General features: G+C 43.9%; 1 protein-coding gene across 7 annotated transcripts in view; it reads right to left on the reverse strand.

Moving 5' to 3' along the window:
* Positions 1-21,226, reverse strand: part of LOC126297692 (ras-related protein Rab-3) — a 757,051-nt gene that overhangs the window by 194,280 nt on the left and 541,545 nt on the right. For all 7 annotated transcript variants that reach the window (XM_049988812.1, XM_049988810.1, XM_049988814.1 and 4 more), the window contains one exon: positions 10,072-10,296. In XM_049988812.1, the coding sequence (XP_049844769.1) occupies positions 10,072-10,296 (225 nt within the window). The remainder of the gene's footprint in view (positions 1-10,071; positions 10,297-21,226) is intronic.

A 21,226-nucleotide genomic window follows, 5' to 3' on the forward strand; every position in this document is an offset into this window, starting at 1 on the left:
ATAGACTCTGGGCGGTGAACGGCCGCTACAGCACTCTAACTTTCGAAGAGAATTTATATTACGAGAGGCCTGAATATTCTCCACATTAGGGCTCTAACTTTTTCCATTTGTATAACGGGACTGAGAACAGACAGTGTATGAGTTTCTACTCGTCGTCTCACATGTATTAATCTGTAAATCATTATGTTGAACTCTGAACGCTGCAGTCATGGACTCTGCGGCTGGTACCGGCGGAGGTTCGATCCATCCCTCGGGCATGGGTGTGTGTGTTTGTCCTTAGGATAATTTAGGTTAAGTAGTGTGTAAGCTTAGGGACTGATGACCTTAGCAGTTAAGCCAATGCGATTTGACACACATTTGAACTATGAACTGTTTTGAAATTGTGAACATTTCCTGTATTGTGACTAGGAAATGGACTTAGTTTGGGGAGTTTGCTACCATTCTCGTAAAGCTCTCAACGTAACTTTATTGTATTTGATAATGGCATTTTCTAGCTGTATGTTAACTGAATATCTTAAGACCGCTTCCCCTTTATTTGAGATGTCCTTTCTTGAATAAACATTATTCAACGTAATTCACTGTCTCCTACATGAATTGTTATTAAATTCTTCATTTAACTCTTATTTTATGCTTTTGTGTATTTTATTAACCAGCAATTCTCGCCTGTCCATAGACTATCTGGCTACAGGATCACATCAAATTAGCTGTGGGGCATGGAAGCAGACATACGCGTTCGACCTTGGCTACATCGAACTATTCTTTTTAAACAGAGCCGTGCACAGTCCAAGTACCTAAAGTACGAGCAACCACTGGTAACGACGTAACTGGTTTGCTCGTAAGGGATGCTGTGTGAAAGAGCAACTACACTACGAGTAACTATTAGGTAACGTCACAAGGTCGGTGTCATACCTGCCGAAGTAGAAAAATACATTTCATTTTCCGAGAAAATGACGTCGGGAATATTACGAGGGCTAACCACAAAGTACATTACGTTTTGGAATTAAAAATAAATAAAGTATTGGAATTTTTTAATTATATACAGATGAAAGCCACACTTAAATACTACTTTTCTACATAGTTGCCATTTAAATTAAGGCATTTATCGTAGCGATGGACGAGCTTGGAAATTCCTTCGTCGTAAAATTCGGCCGCCTGCGCCTTCAACCACGTGGTTACCTCTTCTTGAAGCTGTGCGTCGTCATCAAAACGCTGCATAGCCAACCACTTCTTCATTGCTGGGAACAACTGGAAGTCGCTCGGTGCCAGGTCGGGACTGTACGGCGGATGAGGAAACAACTCCAACTTAAAAGATTCGAGAACTTCCCGAGTGGCATTTGCCGTATGGGCCCGGGCGTTGTCGTGAATCAGCAAGATCTTTGAGCCCAACTTTCCCCTGCGCTTGTTTTGTATTGCTCTTCTGAGGTTGTGCAGAGTCTGGCAATACCTTTGAGAGTTTATTGTAGTGCCTCTTTCCAGAAAATCCACAAATATCACACCTTTTCTGTTCCAAAAGACAGTCGCCACGTGGTTGAAGGCGCAGGCGGCCGAATTTTACGACGAAGGAATTTCCAAGTTCGTCCATCGTTACGATAAGTGCCTTAATTTAAATGGCAACTATGTAGGAAAGTAGTATTTAAGTGTGGCTTTCATCTGTACATAATTTAAAAAATTCCAATACTTTATTTATTTTTAATTCCAAAACATGATGTACTTTGTGGATAGCCCTCGTATTCTGTTCCAAGGATTTGCTACGATTCATGCACATAACTCTTCAGAAACTTGATGAGACAATGCATTGGGAGGATATGCGTATCACCAGAACTGCGTATCCCGACGATACAATGTTTCAGCTTGTGACGAAGAAAGGGATCTTTCCGTCTGAATACTTGAATTTGAAGGAGAGTCTCCACGAAACCTCATTTCCTGATATAACCACAGCCACCAGCAAACACACAGGCACTGCCATAACGAATGTGGTGTACAGGCAAGAGGTGAATGTTAGGCACGAATTCAATATCTCTAATTAAGGGAGAGAGTTGTATGTGGAGAGAGATGCGCGCTTGCCTGCAGATGTTTATGAGAAATTCCAGAGTGTATACCTGGGCAAATAAACTCTGGAACTTTCCTTCTATTACGCCGTACCAGGCTTTTGTGAGACGTAACGTTAAAAAAGACTCGTATCAACATCAAACTGTTGACCAGTGTTGATATGTTGCTTATTTTGCGAACTCGGAATTCCCAGGGGACTTTGCCAGTGCATCCAAAGGTACGCCAATATCAATAACCTGCGAATGAATGAGGGGAAATACAGGCATCTATCGATTGGAGTTGCAACGTTTATTTGCATGAAAACAGTCTCTACTGCCGTTACTGCCATATCGTGCAACAAACTCTACTGTTTGGTGCGTTCTGATGGCTATCTAAAAAAATGGCTCTGAGCACTATGAGACTTAACTGCTGAAGTCATCAATCCCCTAGAACTTAGAACTACTTAAATCTAACTAACCTAAGGACATCACACACATCCATGCCCGAGGCAGGATTCGAACCTGCGACCGTAGCGGTCGCCCGGTTCCAGACAGTAGCGCCTAGAACCGTTCGGCCACACCAGCCGGCGGCTATCTAAAGATAATATCTTTGGTATGATCCATCGTATCCATCGTGTGACTGCTGACGTCGGTAGGGATATGTTCTGGACGTAGTCCTGGATTGTCTCACGGATTTGCGTGACCTACTCAAGGACTTGTCACTGTGTCTGGAGCGCCTATTCCTGCAAAATGGTTCCATCCGCAAGCTGATGCCAACAGTGGGGAATAAGCTAGGGAGACCAACTCTCCCTTATTTCTTGCGATCTCCCGTATTGTAGAATTTTTAAAATACTTACAGCTCTAGTATATTTAATCAGTGATGGCTGTTACCTATGTTAATCTCACGAAGTTTACAAATAGTTCAAATTACCTGATTGACAGATCTTGAAATATTTTCGCTCGTGCTTCTACGGAAGGAAGACGGTTTGGCTCAAGGGAATGTGGAAAGTAAATAAACAATGGCGTAGCCTATACGTCCAGATTGGTCGGGAGAGTGGAAACATATACTTCTTTCTCGGTCAGTACTGGCAACACGCCTCGCCTCGTAAGTAAAGTACGCCTGCTTTTTATATTTATATATCCATTGTCGTCAATTCGCTATAGTTGTGCAGTTAAAATGCATTGTGACTAAATCTCCCTTAAACCTCCCTTAAAATCACGGTCAGACGTTGGTCATCTCCTTTCAAACCAAGATCAAATGTTTGTCGCCTTAAAATAATTCTACTCTCTAGGAACCTCCAGGAATGTCTCAAGTTTGGGATGAAACTTGTTAGAATCACCCGGAGCATCTTCTTCGACCAGCGACCATGGTTAAAGGAGTATGTTGATCTCAATACCTAGAAGAGGTCTCTCGTGACGTGTGATTTTGAAATAGATTTTTATAAATTAATGAATAATTTAATTTTCGAGAAAATCATGGAGACTGTTAGAACCCACCGCGAAATTCATTTAGTTTACTGCGGGGATGGGCGTTATAGTGCACGAGATTACTTCGTCAAGCCACATTTTAAGCGGGTCACGATCTTCATTGAAGATCAAGTCACTGAGCAGATGGCCAAGGCTTCAAAGGAGTTCACGAAGCCTGTTTATATCGGCATGTGTGTCCTTGACGTACGGTATTCGAACTCCACGTGCGTCCGTTCCACTACGGATTTGCTAAACCCAACTTCGCTGATGTTAAGTTACTTTATAGCGATACAGATCGTTTCATAAACTAGGCGAAAAGCTGTGATCCATATGAAGCAATTAAATACAATAACAAGGAATTTAACACGTCCTGGATATGTGGCCGATAATCCTTACGGTATAACACCACAGAACACAAAGGTTATTCTCCCGATGAAAGACGAGGCTAATGGCTTGCAGATTATGGAGCTTGTAACGCTCAGATACAAAATGTATGCATACCATATAGATGGAGGCGCCACCAAAAAACAGGCTAAGGGAGTGCACCATGCCGCCTCACAGGCTCTACTAATCGAAAACTACAAGGGGTGTCTGCTTGTTGGTGATTTATCTCCTCATATTGTGCAGGAAGTAGTCTTTCGATCATTCGGCCATGCGGTGTACATTGCAGTGCAACTGGAAGTCTGTCTGTCGCGAAATGATGACAAAAGCTTCACTTGTGCAAATGAGATCTGGACTCTCCCGTTCTCTCAATCCGTATGTGGCATACAGTAAACCAGTGCTTAACAGTATTGGTTAAAAACAGTCTTGGTTCCAATTTTAGTTTTTTTTATTTTTCAACGTAAAATCTATTTATGCACTGAACTTGTGTGTTGTATTATACACCCCGTTTTCTCATTTTAAATTTACCTCCTTCATTTGTATTTTACTTCCTCAACATTTTAGGATAAGTTATTGCATAGGTGTTGCTCCTAGTAGTTCCATCTTATTAATGTTTTATGTGCATTACATGTATAAAGTTTTAGTGGGTATGTATATCCAGTTTACGATCTCTCATTCTTACCAGCAGCTCCATGGCAGCGCCACCTATTGAGGTGATTCTGTATTAGGCGTCAGTACTAGCACATGACGCTGTGGTGCATTATGCTTACTACCTGGGCCCCATCTTATTCTGTTACTCGCTCCTGTGAACGCGAACGCGTTATGCAGATCTTGGAGTCACTCGCGTCCATCTAGAAAAGGTAAGGCCATATCATAAGGCATCGCCAATATGATTACATTTCTGTGTGTACGATCACTAGTGAATTTTCTTATCTGTTTTTACTATTTTATATTTCTAGTTTTTCTGAGTTTAACGAAGGCGATGTTGGCCTGATGTATTCGACGATGCCCTTTGGCTACACTGTCTGAAGGATCGTTCTAAGAAATACCAAATTAAGGTATTTGCTCTTTCAGTATTTGGTCTGTTTATACATGCTTTTAAGTTATCCAAGTCTGCACAATGCAATCGCGATTCTTAAATAGCTGTATTTGTTCTCTGTTTTCTAAGTTGATCAACCTGAAGATGCCCAAATAAAGCGATACGCGTAATTGAAAAATAAAAAACTAAAATTGCAACCAAGACTGTTTTTAACCAATACTATCTCCCGTTCTCTCACTATTCGCTCGAGAATGAATGAGCGTACCTATGAACATGTGAGTGTGAGTCTGTGTGTGTGTGTGTGTGTGTGTGTGTGTGTGTGTGTGTGTGTGTGTGTATGTATGTATGTGTTTGTGCCTACAAATTATATATATCATTATTATGTGTACCATCTGCCTGTTACGTGGAAGTAGACACTACTGACAGTGCTGCATGTGGTTACCATGCATCCTGACACATCCTTCAGCCATTCCTTCGCGCTGAGTCACGCACTCTTTCAAATACACCGGGTCCACTCGGACTGCGTCACATGCACTGATACACACTCCTGTAACTTATATACGTTGTCAATGGGTTGGGCATACACCAGGTCCTATAAATAAATGTCCCTACAGCTAGAAATGTCACCCAAACGCCTACGAAACGTTGCACTGAGGTAATGTCAAACGATCCGCAGAAAAGTATCTGGCGCTGTATGGTCTGAAAACCACAGCCGTTGTCTTTCTGGAGGGGTAACTTTCTCCATCACCACTGATGATCCACCGCGCAGAAATCAGTGACACACAGCCCCTGTTAATTTTTCCGATAAAGTGTACGGCTCCATGTTTCTGTCGCCGACAATTCGCGATCTTACACTGATACTGAATCGGTTCTGATGCCTAAGCTTCTCGATTACTAGAGAATTTGTGTCTGTCGACATGTGCGTATTGTGGTAATTTACTATGCATTCTGTTGTGTATCCTGCCGCATCTGTAAATAAAATACAGGCTGTAAAATGTAGATTTTCAGCGGTCCATAACTGAACAGGTATTGCTTTGCAGAAACATAATTACTGACACTTTTCTTCCAGTTTTGAACAATATGTGACAGTTTTTTTAAACAGCCTGTATTCAGTATGTGTATGATCCCGTTACTTTCTACTGTTCATAGCCATATCTGAGATTATCGTCATGGCATCAGATTCGCTGGATTCGCCAATTCGCATTCATCCTATTGTCTTCCGGAACAAATCATTTACTCTCCAACTGAGAGCAGCGCGAATCGTTACAGAATCATTCAGTAATCGCGAAAGCGTTACGGAGATGATAGATAAACTCCAATGGAAGACTCTGCAAGAGACAGGCTCAGTAGCTCGGTACGGGCTTTTGTTGAAGTTTCGAGAACATACCTTCACCGAGGAGTCAAGCAGTATATTCCTCCCTCCTACGTATATCTCGCGAAGAGACCATGAGGATAAAATCAGAGAGATTAGAGCCCACACAGAGGTATACCGACACTCTTTCTTTCCACGAACAATACGAGACTAGAATAGAAGGGAGAAACGATAGAGATACTCAAGGTACCCTCTGTCACACACCGTCAGATGGCTTGTGGAGTATGGATGTAGATGTAGATATGTACGCTGCTTTTAAAATTGTTGCTAGGTTAAAACTGTGTCTGACAGGAACTTGAACCCGGAACCCAGCCTACTCTGACATCCAGGCAGGACTCACGACTCGCCCTCATAGCTTTCCTTCTTCCAGAAAGTGTCTCCGACTTTCCATGATAACGATGACAATGATTATGGGTTTTGTGGCCATTAGTGTATTATTCACTCTCCAGGACGGAATTCTGTACCTCATCTGTCTGCGCCTAGAATAAATGACATGTGCAAGTGAGAGAATGTTTCCTTTGTTTGCGTGGCGTCTACCAGAGGCGGAACTTCGACACTAACCCGCTATTTACTTAGTGGAAGTTGAGAAACCACCTAAAAATTAGATTCAGGCTGGCTGGATCACCTGCCCATCACGTGAGACTCGCCTCTCAGTATCGTAGATGCAGTGCGTTAACGCGCTCGGCTAGCAGGGCGTTTCGCGACTTTGTTTGTCTAGTGAGACTATCATTGTTTCAAGAAAGGATCTCACGAGGAAATAGTGTAGCCCTAGCCTATGGGATCGTTTCAAGGTTCAGATAGGTACTGGCAGACGTAAATCCGCGAAGGTGGAAGACGTCGCACTTGGGTAGCTCAATCGGTAAGAAAAGGACTTGCGAAATGCAAACTTCTTGATTTGAGTCCTCGCCAGGCACACAAGTGTTAATCTGTCAGGAAGTTTCATTACCTTCCACGCTAAGATTTACCTTCGGCTATGCAACAAAACAAACATCTTAAATCTCGTTTCAAGAAAGAAGTAAAAAGTTATCGAAGCGGCGGTGGTGGTATTTAATACTTTCGCTGTCATTGGGACGTATGTGCTCCATGACAGATTATCAGCAAACCAATGAGAATCTGCTGCATGTTGTTGCCATGTACCATCTGTCAAACTGATTTGCGCAAAAACCGTTTCGCATCACATCACACACAGGAAGATGGATGTGGTCATCACATGAGACACTCGAATTTGTATGTAATAATGACCTTTCTACTTCAAGTAATGGGCCGAAATTTCATAAATGATCATTGATACGCTCCAAGTGCTTTTCTGAGAATATGCAGCGTGATTCCGTAATGATGTTACAAATTTTCGTGGATAGATAAAAGTAAATGTATCAATTTGAGGCAAGAGACCCTGGTCCGAAAACGACCGCATGAAAAGTTATAATTGTGCGCAAGACCCCTGTCGAGACTAAAAAGTATCTCCTGGCAAGAATTCTCGCTCACTGCGATTCTGTTCAAAAGACACTGTGGATTTTAGAGCGGGTACGACAGAACTTTGTGCGTTGATGCGATGGCTGCGGTGAAGCTCTGGACGTCTGAACAACTGTCTCAACTGTAGCAGCTTGAGAAACCTGAGTGCTTAAATAGAATTCACTACTACTGTACCGTAAACTTAGAATTTTCGGTCTCTATGACATCAAATTACGTGCGCTGTTACTAGTTCTTCAACAAAGGAAATTATCTGAGAGTATTGGGGAGTACTCAGCGGGAATTCTGTGCGTCACGGTCAGAGTTCTGAAGTTGGGGCCCATAGTTCCAGTGCTGCGTGAGGCTATGGCCGAACATGAATAGATTTTCGTTTATACCTTTCGATTAAGTCGTTTCCGAACTAGAATCACTTACTTCAAATTGATAAATTTACACTTCTCCATCATATCTGAAAGTTTGTAACTGCGTCAGGGAATCATGATGTGTATCATAAGTGGAAATACTTCATGATCATTCATTTCGCTGTCACTGGGTCATACTGTTTCCACGTCAAAATACCAATGGGACACATTTGTCTCACCCGTCCCTGCGTTGGAAAACAGAGTGAAATATTTTTTCATATTGTTACTTCTGACGATAAATTAATTAAAATATCCACACATCAATGTCTTTCACTCAGAGAAAAAGAATGGTAGTGAAAACGATACAGTAACCGCAAATGACCCAATGAAACATCGAATAATCTAGCAGTAATATGAAATGGTTTAAATTTCTGCTCTCAAAATACATCGTCTCTTCTCTGTTCTCTCATTTGTTGCTTATAACTGTTTACGCATTGGCTAAGCGATACTGAGCGTTGCAAATCTACGCTACTGGCCATTAAAATTGCTACACCACGAAGATGACGTGCTACAGACGCGAAATTTAACCGACAGCAAGAAGATACTGTGATATGCAAATGATTAGCTTTCCAGAGCATTCACACAAGGTTGGCGCCAGTGCCGACACCTACAACCTGCTGACATGAGGGAAGTTTCCAACTGATTTCTCATACACAAACAGCACTTGACCGGCGTTGCCTTGCTAAACGTTGTTGTGATGCCTCGTGTAAGGAGGAGAAATGCGTACCATCACGTTTCCGACTTTGATAAAGGTCAGATATTAGAGTATCGTGATTGAGGTTTATCGTATCGCGACATTGCTGCTCGCGTTGGTCGAGATCCAATGACTGTTAGCAGAATATGAAATCGGTGGGTTCAGGAGGGTAATACGGAACGCCGTACTGGATCCCAACGGTCTCGTATCACTAGCAGTCGAGATGACAGGCATCTTATCCACATGGCTGTAACGGATAGTGCAGCCACGTCTCGATCCCAGAGTCAACAGATGGGGACGTTTGCAAGACAACAACCATCTGCACGAACAGTTCGACGACGTTTGCAGCAGCATGCACTATCAGATCGGAGACCATGGCTGCGGTTACCCTTGACGCTGCATCACAGACAAGAGCGCTTGCGATGATGTACTCAGCGACGAACCTGGGTGCACGAATGGCAAAACGTCATTTTTTCGGATGAATCTAGATTCTGTTTACAACATCATGATGGTCGCATCCGTGTTTGGCGACATGGCGGTGAACGCACATTGGAAGCGTGTATTTGTCTTCGCCATACCGGCGTATCACAGGGCGTGATGGTATGGGGTGCCATTGGTGACACGTCTCGGTCACCTCTTGTCAGCATTGACGGCACTTTGAACAGTGGACGTTACATTTCAGATGTGATGCTACCCGTGGCTCTACCCTTCATTCGAGCCCTGCAAAACCCTACATTTCAGCAGGATAATGCACGACCGCATGTTACAGGTCCCGTACGGGCATTTCGGGATACATAAAATGTTCGACTGCTGCCCTGGCCAGCACATTCTCTAGATCTCTCACCAATTGGAAACGTCTTGTCAATGGTGGCCGAGCAACTGGTTCGTCACAATATGTCAGTCACTACTCTTGCTGAACTATGATATAGTGTTGAAGCTGCATGGGCAGCTGTACCTGTACATGCCATCCACGCTCTGTTTGACTCAATTCCCAGGCGTATCAAGGCCGTTATTACGGCCAGAGGTGGTTGTTGTGGGTACTGATTTCTCAGGATCTATGCACCCAAAATGCGTGAAAATGTGAGTTCTAGTATAATATATCTGTCCAATGAATAGCCGTTTATAATCTGCTTTTCTTCTTGGTGTAGCAATTTTAATGGCTAGTAGTGTACGTAAAGCAGAGAAAAAGCACTGGAAGAAATGTTACGTCGTGTACTCACCCATATCTGCAGCTTGACGCGCTTGTCGTGGCGGAACACCGTCTTCACTTTGAAGTCGATGCCGACCGTCGAGACGAAGGCCGATGTGAACGAGTCATCGGCATACCGAAACAGGAAGGACGTCTTGCCCACGCTACTGTTGCCGATGATGAGCAGCTTGAACATGTAGTCGAAGTTCTGGTCGGCGGCATCTTTCTGCCACTTAGGGTCTTGCCCGCCAGCCATCTGCACACACAAACCGACACCACGTCTTTAGACTTAGCTCATACAGCTGATGCGCCTTTCTCGCGCTAATGGTAATTTTTAAAATAATTTCTTACAACTGTGGTACAAAGTCTGTACAAAATTATTAAGTTAGATAAATCCATAGCGAGGATGTGTATAACGTATTATGAAACAAGAGTACATATCATGGAGTCCTAAAAGATTCGAGAATGGATTAATAAAAAATAAAGAAGCGTTAACATGATGCTTTAGGTGCTCTACATAATCTTCCCTCAGTTGAGTACAATCCGTAAAACGTTCGTATAACCGTGTGGAACTATCAGAAAAGTTATTCCTCGGAATGTTGTTCAACTCGCGCTTCGCCGTGGTCCGACTGTCAGTTATGTCGTAAGAGCGTTGATCCTTCACGTGAATTTCTGTACTTTGTTACTTTGTGGTAAGTTAGTCACGTCACCCGTAATGATTTTCTCCTGAAAGGAACTGTCCACGTTTTGCATGTGAATAAAAGTGCGGCAGACCTCTAGGTGTCATTTTGTTCGGGAGTGAAGGTGTGCAGGACTAACTTTGCACACACTTTTCTCTTCTTCAAGACATTGTGGAGAACGTTTTCAACACTTGATTTACAGCGACGTGTGACACATCAACGTTGAGACACTACGGCCGCACGTCCACTAGTTAACACTGCTTGCTCACAAGTCACAGGCCGAATGCAAATCTGTTGTTTACAGTTGACAGTTCAAACTGCCATCGTTGTTACTGCGCTGATATCACATATACGCCCCGGATAAAATGAGTTCCGGCAGTTCTTTGACAGACGACAGCCGGCCGCGGTGGTCTCGCGGTTCTAGGCGCGCAGTCCGGAACCGTGCGATTGCTACGGTCGCAGGTTCGAATCCTGCCTCGGGCATGGATGTGTGTGATGTCCTTAGGTTAGTTAGGTTTAAGTAGTTCTAAGTTCTAGGGGACTGATGACCACAGCAGTTGAGTCCCATAGTGCTCAGAGCCATTTGAACCATTTGAACAGACGACAGCAAGATATCGGTCCCGTGAATTTCAAAATTTTCGAGAATGTCTCCATTTTAAGTTTTAAGTTTAAATTTTTTGGGTAATTTCGCGTTTGTTATTGCAATACCAGAGAAAATAGGTCTTAAAACGTGGACAAATTGACCGTCGGATAATATGACAAAAAATATGTTTTTTCGTGCAATATAATTACAAATCAACAATGTTAGGAATTTTTCCTTTACTTGTAATATGAAACATTGCTTCTTGCCGAATTTCATGATTCTATGTCCAGGGGAAGTACCCTATCATTATCGCAAAATTCTGTACATGGCTGCACGTTCAGAGACCGTGAAAAGTTACAGTTGAAAGAAAATCAGCCCTCGGTCACTATTTTTAACAAATTAACCTGGTTTCAACAGTGCTAGGGGTGTCTTCCTCAGAATTTAAATCAAAGAATGGTCTATATTCTATAACATGGTCACAGAATTATGACTAAAAACGTATGATAGAGTGTAAGTACGGAATCGTCGTGAAAGACTAGCAGTACTTATATGTTATTTATAAAATAATAAATATGCCAAAAGGGCATTAGTCACAAAGATATTTAAAATAAAGAAAACTGTGCACTTCAGTACGTTTTACAAACCTGCACCACGCAAGTAACGAGCACCCCTTAGTGGCTCGCCATCACAGTTTTCTTTATCTTAAATATATTCGTGACTAATGCCCTTTTGGCATATTTATTATTTTATAAGTGACATATAAGTATTGCCAGTTTTTCACGACGATTCCGTACGTTTTTGGTCATAATTCTGTGACCATGTCATAGAATATAGACCATTCTTTGATTTAAATTCTGAGGAAGACACTCCTAGCAGCGTTCAAACCAGGCTAATTTGTTAAAAATAGTGATCGAGGGCTGATATTCTTTCAATTATACCTATAATTTATGATGAATACTTTTGCGAGTATTTAAATATGTGACTTAAGTGGCCGTATCTTTTTATTGCACTGACTTCGATGTTCGTATTTTTTACATCGCCAAGGTACCGTAGGCCTTAGTATGTGATCTCGGTATGTCTAGCCGTTCCTGAGAAACAGGGGTCTTAGCAAGTCGGACGCACGGGCAGGCAGACAGACGGACAACAAGGCGATGCTGTCAGGGTTCCGTTGTTAGAGACAGAGGTACGGAGCCCTAGAAAGAGGTATCCTAATGTTCCTTACACACATCCTAAGTGAATTTGTTCTTATGGATGTGGAATGAGTCATAAAATCTGAAACATATTTCCGTTTACGTGGTAATATTAAAACTTGCATATATATATATATATATATATATACACTGATCGGGCAGAACATTATGACCACCGAACCACTATGGTATTAAACCCGTCCAGGCGATAGCAGTGTCACTTGGCGAGGAATGACTGCCAGTCAGACGCAAGCACGACGCATGTAGTATCAGTAAGCTTGCTGTCCGTGTCTAGAACGGGAAAGGCCGGAAACTGCACGACTTGTCGGATGTTCGAGGACGTCGTAGGGTTGGGCGGCCACCCCTCATTACAAATGTCGGAAGTCGTAGGCTGGGCAGACTGGAAAAACAGGACAGGCGGCGAAATGTGGCGGAACTAATATCAAACTTGAGCGCTGGCCAGAGCACAAGTGTGACTGAAGACAGTGCACCGAGTGCACACTCCTAACGATGGCATCCGCAGCCGACGACTCGTGGATGTGCCAATGTTAACACCACAAAATCGGCAACTATGACTGAAATGGACACATGACCATCGGCACTGCACGTTGGCGTAGTTCTGATGAATCCGGTTACCTTCTTCACCACGCAAATAGAAGGGCCCCAGTCCGTCATCTTCCAGCTCCTTGACACCTGTACTCCGGGACGGAGACAAGCTGGCTACGGCTCCATTATGTCCTGGAGAACATTCGCGTGGTCATCCGTGGGTCCAGTGGAGCTTGTGCAAGGCACCATGACGGCCAAAGAGTATCGAACACTGGTTGCAGACCACGTACACCCCTTCATGACGACCATGTTTCCCGATAGCAGTAGCATTTTTCCAACAAGATAATGCGTCATGTCACAAGTCCAGGAGTGTGATGGAGTGGTTCGAGTAACACAGTGTTGAGATCCAATTTGCGTGATGGTCCCCCAGCTCTCCAGATCTGAACCCTATCGAACACATCTGGGATGTGTTAGAACGTGGCGTCAGAGTTCATCGCCCCCCTCCCCCTCCCCGTATTTTACGGGAATTAAGTGACTTGTTTGTGCAGATGTGGTGCCGAATCCTACCGAGGCCCCACCGCTTCCAAGGCACTATGTGTAACCGCTGTTACCCGTACCAAAGATGACACACTGGCTATTTGGTAGGTGGTCATAACGTTCTGGCTGTTCACTGTGTCATGAGCTGTGTACGATAATTCTTAGGCAGTTGCAGTCATGCAACAAAATAAAAATTTTAGGTCACGAGCTTTGGTCCAAAAAGGTTTACATTATTCAGGAACACATATTTTCAATAACTTGCCAGCAACCATAAAAGGTTTTACTAAAAGTTAAGTTTAAGTGGAGCCTGAAGTAGTGGAGTGGCCAACTCTTACTCCATTCACGAATTCCTTAGGAGAATCGATTCATTTATATATTGTCAATCACATCAAATAACGTGAGTGTTATGTAAAAACCGACTTCCGCATGTCTTTAGTGCAGTAATGTAAGCAATGTAAATAAGATTCGTTTCCTCCAATTTTTCTCACAGTTGAATTCCAAAAAATTTTGTTTGTGGTGACTAGTTTTGGACTACATTGACCATTCTCAAACCGTAACCTTCGCTGTAAACGTTGACATACATTTCCACAAGTGCACACATGTACAATAGCCATAAATGGGAATCTTATAACTATGCATATACAAGGTCCAATAACTTCACTAAGACCACAAACGACAGCTCCCTGCAGTAGACTATAGGCAGTTGGATGGAGCTGTCATTTCTGGTCTTACAATTGGATGTTGTATAGGCATTACTATTGGATACATACACTCCTGGAAATGGAAAAAAGAACACATTGACACCGGTGTGTCAGACCCACCATACTTGCTCCGGACACTGCGAGAGGGCTGTACAAGCAATGATCACACGCACGGCACAGCGGACACACCAGGAACCGCGGTGTTGGCCGTCGAATGGTGCTAGCTGCGCAGCATTTGTGCACCGCCGCCGTCAGTGTCAGCCAGTTTGCCGTTGCATACGGAGCTCCATCGCAGTCTTTAACACTGGTAGCATGCCACGACAGCATGGACGTGAACCGTATGTGCAGTTGACGGACTTTAAGCGAGGGCGTATAGTGGGCATGCGGGAGGCCGGGTGGACGTACCGCCGAATTGCTCAACACGTGGGGCGTGAGGTCTCCACAGTACATCGATGTTGTCGCCAGTGGTCGGCGGAAGGTGCACGTGCCCGTCGACCTGGAACCGGACCGCAGTGACGCACGGATGCACGCCAAGACCGTAGGATCCTACGCAGTGCCGTAGGGGACCGCACCGCCACTTCCCAGCAAATTAGGGACACTGTTGCTCCTGGGGTATCGGCGAGGACCATTCGCAACCGTCTCCATGAAGCTGGGCTACGATCCCGCACACCGTTAGGCCGTCTTCCGCTCACGCCCCAACATCGTGCAGCCCGCCTCCAGTGGTGTCGCGACAGGCGTGAATGGAGGGACGAATGGAGACGTGTCGTCTTCAGCGATGAGAGTCACTTCTGCCTTGGTGCCAATGATGGTCGTATGCGTGTTTGGCGCCGTGCAGGTGAGCGCCACAATCAGGACTGCATACGACCGAGGCACACAGGGCCAACACCCGGCATCATAGTGTGGGGAGCGATCTCCTACACTGGCCATACACCTCTGATGATCGTCGAGGGGACACTGAATAGTGCACGGTACATCCAAACCGTCATCGAACCCATCGCTATACCATTCCTAGACCGGCAAGGGAACTTGCTGTTCCAACAGGACAATGCACGTCCGCATGTATCCCGTGCCACCCAACGTGCTCTGGAAGGTGTAAGTCAACTACCCTGGCCAGCAAGATCTCCGGATCTGTCCCCCATTGAGCATATTTGGGTCTGGATGAAGCGTCGTCTCACGCGGTCTGCACGTCCAGCACGAACGCTGGTCCAACTGAGGCGCCAGGTGGAAATGGCATGGCAAGCCGTTCCACAGGACTACATCCAGCATCTCTACGATCGTCTCCATGGGAGAATAGCAGCCTGCATTGCTGCGAAAGGTTGATATACACTGTACTAGTGCCGACATTGTGCATGCTTTGTTGCCTGTGTCTATGTGCCTGTGGTTCTGTCAGTGTGATCATGTGATGTATCTGACCCCAGGAATGTGTCAATAAAGTTTCCCCTTCCTGGGACAATGAATTCACGGTGTTCTTATTTCAATTTCCAGGAGTGTATACAGGAATATCAATTACGCACACCTTCGCGTTTTGTAATATGTTTTGAAGCTTTCTTATAAATTTAAGTGACCCGTAGTCTATAATATTCGATATTATCTAAGTATAATAGCGCGCTCTCTTAGTAGCGTATTTTTAAGATAGGAGGGTTGTCCAGAAAGTAGGTTCCGATCGGTCGCGAAATGGAAACTACAGTCAAACCCAGAAAAGTTTTATTTGCAACAGTTAGGTTCACCTTCCACCTACTTCCCTGCATAGTCGCCGCTTAAGCTTCGAGCTTTGTCTTAGTGTTGTATCAAGTTTCCAATATCTTCGTCATAGAAAGCAGCCGCCTGTGCTTTCGGCCAGTTATCTGCACTGATCTGCAGCTCGTTGTCTGTGGAGCAATTTTGTCTTCATAGCCAGTGGTTCTTGTGAGCATAGAAGAGACTCAGGGGGAGTCAATTGCTGACTGTATTGTGGGTGATCAAACACTTCTCATCGGAAACGCTGCAGGAGCGTCTTCATTGCCCCTGCAGTGTGCGGCCGAGAATTGGCATGAAGAAGGAATTGCTCGACAATTGTGTTATGTGGGCCGCATGACGCAGGCGAAATCTCTAACCAGGCCCTCCTACTTGGCGGGAGACGCTATTCCCTACGCACCTTTACGTGCTCACTGTTCACTCGAAACTGAAAAAAAGCGAGGCGACACAATCGACGGGCGTACTAGAGACACTGCCCAACACATCAGTGCAAAGCTTTACTTGACTTGAAATGTTTTTTATGTTGTATGCGAGACTGATGTAAATTTGTATCGCACTGTTTGTAGCAGAACTTTTGTAAGCTCATATCCTTACTGAACGAGCAGAGAGATTTCCTTTTTACCTTGTAACATGTTCGTGGGTATATACTGTATGTGATGTGTGTTCATTCCGACATGTCCCAAAGAACGGACACCACATACATATAACTAAAGCGAAGACGGCCAATGATCTCTTCACTACATATCAACACCAGGCTCGAGTTCTTATGGGCGGCGAAATACCGAAACTACTGCGGATAATGAGCAAGGGGCGCTACATTAGTAGTGTGTGGATAAGATGAGAATTTCGGTCTGACGAGAGACGTGCTTAGGCAATCCGTACAGCTGTGATGACCTCTCTATCCGGAGGGAATGGGGAGTAGAGTCACAAAGGACGTCAGTTAGACAAGGTGTCTTTTTTTCCTACATCAAGGGTAGCAGGAAACTGACAACGCGAAGTGGAGGGAGCGTCAATTCACCACACTCGGTGTGGCGGACATAGTTAATCCCCGCAGGACAATGCGAAACCCCACACGTCCAGAACTGCTACAGAGTGGTTGCAGGAACACTCTTCTGAGTTTAAACACTTCCGCTGGCCACCAAACTGAACATTATTCAGCATATCTGGGATGCCTTACAGCGTGCTGCTCAGAAGATATCTCCACCCCCTCGTACTCTTGCGGATTTATGGACAGCCCTGCAGGATTCATTGTGTCAATTCCCTAAAGCACTACTTCAGACATTAGTCGAGTCCATGGCTCGTTGTGTTGCGGCACTTCTGTGTGCTTGCGGGGCCCGTACACGATATAAGGCAAGTGTATCAGTTTCTTTGGAGCTTCAGTGTAATATGCATGACCTCTCCGAAAACGTAGGATAAAGATAACTTAGCTGCAATTCGTCTCTCAAGTACATTGTGTTCGCATATTTAGCTGACGACGTAATTTTTAGTTCTCTGGAATTCTCGAGAATAAATGCTGTGTTCAGCGTTCACTTGCTTAGCTGGGTGGTAACGTGCTCGCTTCCCATGCAAGCGGGTCTTGGGTCGATTCCCGGCCGTGGACTGGGTGTTGTGTTGTCCTCATCATTATTTCATTCTCATCTTCGATACGCAAGCCTTGCACTTGGCAGCCGAACTTCCCCGAATTGGGCCTCCCGGCCAACGATGCCGTACGCTCATTTCCATTTCTGTTTTCAGTAGATTTTACAAGCCCCTGATAGGTGGAAAGGAGTTGTTTTATAAAAATCTGTGTCTGTACAAAGTGTTCGAAATAAAAGTCTCAATTGCGTGAAAAAGATGACATTAAGAGCTACTTACCAAAGGGGCGGTAAGTTTTATTTAGCCAAATTGTGAGCATACCTTGCTAATGTGAGCCCTCAACACTGGCTGATCCCTGTGGGATTGAGAGAGAAGCCTGCCTTCTGGCTGTTAAGCGTTGGAGGGTAATCGAGACTGATCAAGCACTGAAGAGCACCCCGGCCAGTCTGTCCAGTTTAGACAACGGCTGCCAGTGTAAGATTGGTTGTTATCAAAAACTAGCGCAAGGGAGTACCCTGCCTAGTCTAGTTTCTTTGATAGACGTTATGGGATGTGAGCGCTCATCGAACCGGACTATGTACAAAGTGTATACTTCTTATTCAAATGGAAAGAGTCTGCACCATAACCACACCCGGATGGCCGACTTTGCACGATGCCTCACAGTGACGTGATGTGAACGCGGCATGATGTACTCGTCTCGGCCGCTGCTCTGGCACGGAGCCGCATTGCGAGTGCGAGCCGGTCCCGCGACTGCTACCTCGGCTTGTGCTGGTGACACCCGATCGAGAACACAACTACCAACTGTCTCTTCCTGCATCTTCGGTGCTGTGCGCCGATCCCAAGCGAGAAATCATTCCACGCAAAACCTCATAACCTAACTCGGTATATGCTCCGCAAAAGTACCTGAACGAGTTAATTAATTGTTTAAACAATGCATTGTTGGGAGATATAATTCGTTCATTAATCCACACGAATGTGCCAGCAGTATACTAATTTCTAGGCCGCATCACGCACAAGCGTACACCCACCGACCCACCCACCCACCCACACTCACACACACTCACTCACACACACACACACACACACACACACACACACACACACACACGCCAACCTCATGAGCATATGGCTGCAGCTGGCACTCAGCGTTATCTGGGACACGCGCTGGAGGGTGGTAAAGAACACGTCACAGAGCGTCTCTTGGTGGCTGCAGCGAACAGGTTGCAAAAATTATTCACATAAACTATATATAATCAAAAAGTATCCAGATACTAATAGAGACACGTTAAATGAGAAGCCATCATGGCAGAATAGAATAAAAAACTGAACTACATTACCAAAACTACATACAACAAAAAAAGCATATCTATAGATGCAAAATTAAAACACTATAAAACAGTTACGCAACCAGAAATAACGTATGCAGTTGAAACTATCTTCAAAACAACTAACACAGCAGAAATTGACAGAATACTAAAAGTAGAAAGAAGAATAATTAGGACATGTATAAATAAACAGTATAAAATAAATGGACATTGGAGAACAGCATAAAATGAAACAGTATATAAGAAAATAGAACCAGTCATGAGCACGATCAGGAAGAAACGCATCTCATTCTTTGGACATCCGATGAGAAATCCAGTAAACAGAATTAGTAAAAGAATAATACAAAAATTGTGGAATAGCAAGAGCGACATTAAATGGATCGAGAAAAAAGAAAGATATAAAAGAACTCCAAATAACAGTAGATGACCTAAAAAACAAGACGGAGAAAACCAGAATACTGCAAGACCCGCAAACCAGACAACAAATGAAAATCAATAAAAGGAGTACAGGAAGAGTGGTCTCAGATGAAGAAAGAAAGAAAATATCTGAAAGAATGAAAAAATATTGGGCAGAAAGAAGATCAAAACACCTTTCATATAAGAATAGACTCTAAAAATTATATTACCTAAATATCATATTAAGTTATTGTTGAGCCATATTGTATCCCTGTGTAACAGCTTGTTTACAACTTTGTATTTTTGACTAGAGTGGTCCAATGAAGGCCATCAAATAAATTATATATAATAAAAAATAATAAAAGAGACACGTTTTCATCTTGTGTGTAACGTGACGGGTAGCACGGCTTTTGGGCCGAAAAATCGCCGAGTTATGCATCGTTCAACATTATTACACACGTAGAACAACGTGCTACTTAGGATCTGTCTGTTAGGTACATCGCTACATCCCATATTAGTCTAATCTGATATTTGTATAATTAACAGAAAACATTGAAATAGCAGGGCAAATGTCCCAGCTTCCTAATCCACACTACAATCCGTAAGATAACTGTGTGCAGATTTGAGATTGCAGGTTATGCCTTACGCGTTATTAGCCTATCTGCAGTCAGACTTGTGTGCTGATAAACCGAAAAAAATATCATCCATCTGACAGCTCTCAGTCTCACACACCTCGACTTCCTTGCCAGACAGGCATACAGATAATTTACCTGTGCAACTAGATTGGAATAGATTAGCTTCGGTTTTCTTTCCATAGACCCAACATTGAGATGATCTAGTGGGTGTGGAACATGTCAGAAAGTATAACACAAAAGTATGGAACAATTTAGTATAATGCTCACTCCCCTGATCATTTGTCCTGAGATTGTCAAGATATGTGAATACAATAGAGTAAACTGGAACTGCTAATATTTATAGAATTAATACAGTGTCTGAATGAGGAATGTTAGACTCCATTTTAGGCAAAGGTAAGCCGGCAGCGGTGGTCTCGCGGTTCTAAGCGCGCAGTCCGGAACCGTGCGACTGCTACGGTCGCAGGTTCGAATCCTGCCTCGGGCATGGATGTGTGTGATGTCCTTAGGTTAGTTAGGTTTAAGTAGTTCTAAGTTCTAGGGGACTAATGACCACAGCAATTGAGTCCCATAGTGCTCAGAGCCATTTGAACCAAGGCAAAGATAAGGGATTTTACGTGTTTATGTAGACTGTTCTTATTCCTAGTTTTGATACTATGTGTTGAGCTGTTTGTTGGAAATAGACATATTATTTGCAACAAATTTCATTAAGGCATAAGTATACTAAGAAGCAGTGACTAGAATACCCAGTTCCTTAAACAGGTTTCTTCATGGTGGTCTAGCATTTATACCACAAATGAGTCTTATTACACGGTTTTGCATGCTGAAACGTTTGCGCGGTTTGACGAGTTACCACAGAATACGATCCCATATGATACAGTAGAATGAAAGTAAGTAAAGTATGCACATTATTTTATATTTGTATCTCCTGTAACTGACATCATTCGCATTGCATTTACAGACACGTTTAAGCACTTCATCAGCTGTGTGATATGCCCTTCTCAACTGAATTTATTGTCGACTTGTATTCCCAGAAATTTAACACTGTTAAGCTTTTCTGTCTGCATGTCTTCAGAAGATTTACACACGCTGGAAGGAAATCTCTTACGCTGCCTGTGTCTGGTGCAGTTGCCTCCCATTTCTGTGCCTGACGCTACCTGTCGACACACCTCTTAAAGTGTTCCACTGAAATGGAACGTCTGTCTCCTGGTTGGATGATGTTGATGCTGAGGATGGACATTCTGGATGTGTAAAGGGCGATGGACCTCCTCGGTAGGGTTGACTCCC

The sequence above is a fragment of the Schistocerca gregaria genome, chromosome X, assembly GCF_023897955.1.
Source record: "Schistocerca gregaria isolate iqSchGreg1 chromosome X, iqSchGreg1.2, whole genome shotgun sequence".
Taxonomy (NCBI): domain Eukaryota; kingdom Metazoa; phylum Arthropoda; class Insecta; order Orthoptera; family Acrididae; genus Schistocerca; species Schistocerca gregaria.